Below are 1,187 nucleotides of genomic sequence, written 5' to 3'. Positions count from 1 at the left end.
AGCGTTATGATTTAATAGAGTTTAGAGTTTTGGATGATATGCATCGTTGGTGACTAGTTGTGCAACTATATTGAAAGGTTTGGTATCAACATGCAAGTTGCAACTCAAACGATAAGTTCGAGATCTACGATGCAATTTTCCCATATCTATGCATGCATACACTGTAAATACGTTTTAGAAAAATGGTTCTTTAAGAACTTACAGTCTGAGGAACGATGAATCCTGAAAAGATGTTCCATATCCCGAAGAAGGCTAAAGAGATTATGCTACCGACATGTTGATTAGGTGACATGGCCACTGTCATCATGCCGTAAAAGGTGAAGTATAATAGTGTGAAATACATGAAAAATGAGTACCAGAAGAACTTTGCAGCAGTCCATTCAAATCCGATCATTGCATAGCCAATAATACCGTACATTTCAGCTTGCACGAATATGTATGGAAGTTCAATTGCAACCTACAAAAGGGAAGAAAACATTATAAACATGTCCAATAAGGTATATTTGACACTACTAACAGTATTAAGAAGAGAGGAGGTTAAAATCTTGTAAATTGTACCAAACATGCCCCAACTTAAATGTTGTAGTTTGAGATGGCTTGCTAGAAACCTGTGCTAAGGCATATGGCAAAGCTGAATACATTCCAGCGGCTCTTTCTCTATAAAAGACAGTTCGCTCAATTGAAATCACTGGCTGCACAGTAGTCGCATTGTTGATCCCTAGGAATAGGACTGATGCATACATAGAACCCATTGCACTGAACAGATCTTGTACCGTACTCCTAAAATAGCAAGAAGATTACGTTGAGTTCATGAAAGAACAAAAGTGCATCCCTAGAATAAAATGCTCATCATTATGTACATGTTTAGTATGATAGATAGACACTACTCGATGATGAACCGAATATATTAAGAAAAAGAAGTTAAAATTTTGTCTTTAGTTCAATACTACACATCAAAGATGCATTTTGTTCTCTTTCCCATTTACCTCTTTGAGCCAAGATCCCAGAACATAGTACCAAACATCAAAGATATGATGATTGTGTACGATAATCTCACTGCAGTGTAAGGTGTATTTCGCCAATATGACCATTGTTGTTTATATAGGCAAGCAATGCACTGAATGAGGAAAGGCTGTGCGTACTGACTAGGAAAATATAGATCTTTCGTTCCAGGCCGTGGTGTACTT

The 1,187-nt window shown here is 37.1% G+C and overlaps 1 protein-coding gene across 1 annotated transcript; it reads right to left on the bottom strand.

Moving 5' to 3' along the window:
* Positions 1-6: 6 nt before the first annotated feature.
* LOC111386376 (ABC transporter G family member 40-like) lies at positions 7-1,183 on the bottom strand (the record flags this gene model as incomplete). The annotated part of the gene is made up of 3 exons (XM_023010833.1): positions 7-457; positions 609-780; positions 987-1,183. Coding segments are annotated over 3 exons (636 nt in total), but the record flags the coding sequence as incomplete, so codon positions are not given.
* Positions 1,184-1,187: the final 4 nt, after the last annotated feature.

Source organism: Olea europaea, unplaced genomic scaffold, assembly GCF_002742605.1.
Source record: "Olea europaea var. sylvestris unplaced genomic scaffold, O_europaea_v1 scaffold35310, whole genome shotgun sequence".
NCBI lineage: Eukaryota > Viridiplantae > Streptophyta > Magnoliopsida > Lamiales > Oleaceae > Olea > Olea europaea.
Note: the sequence above shows the minus strand (reverse complement) of the source record. Positions and strands in the feature narration are given on the sequence as shown.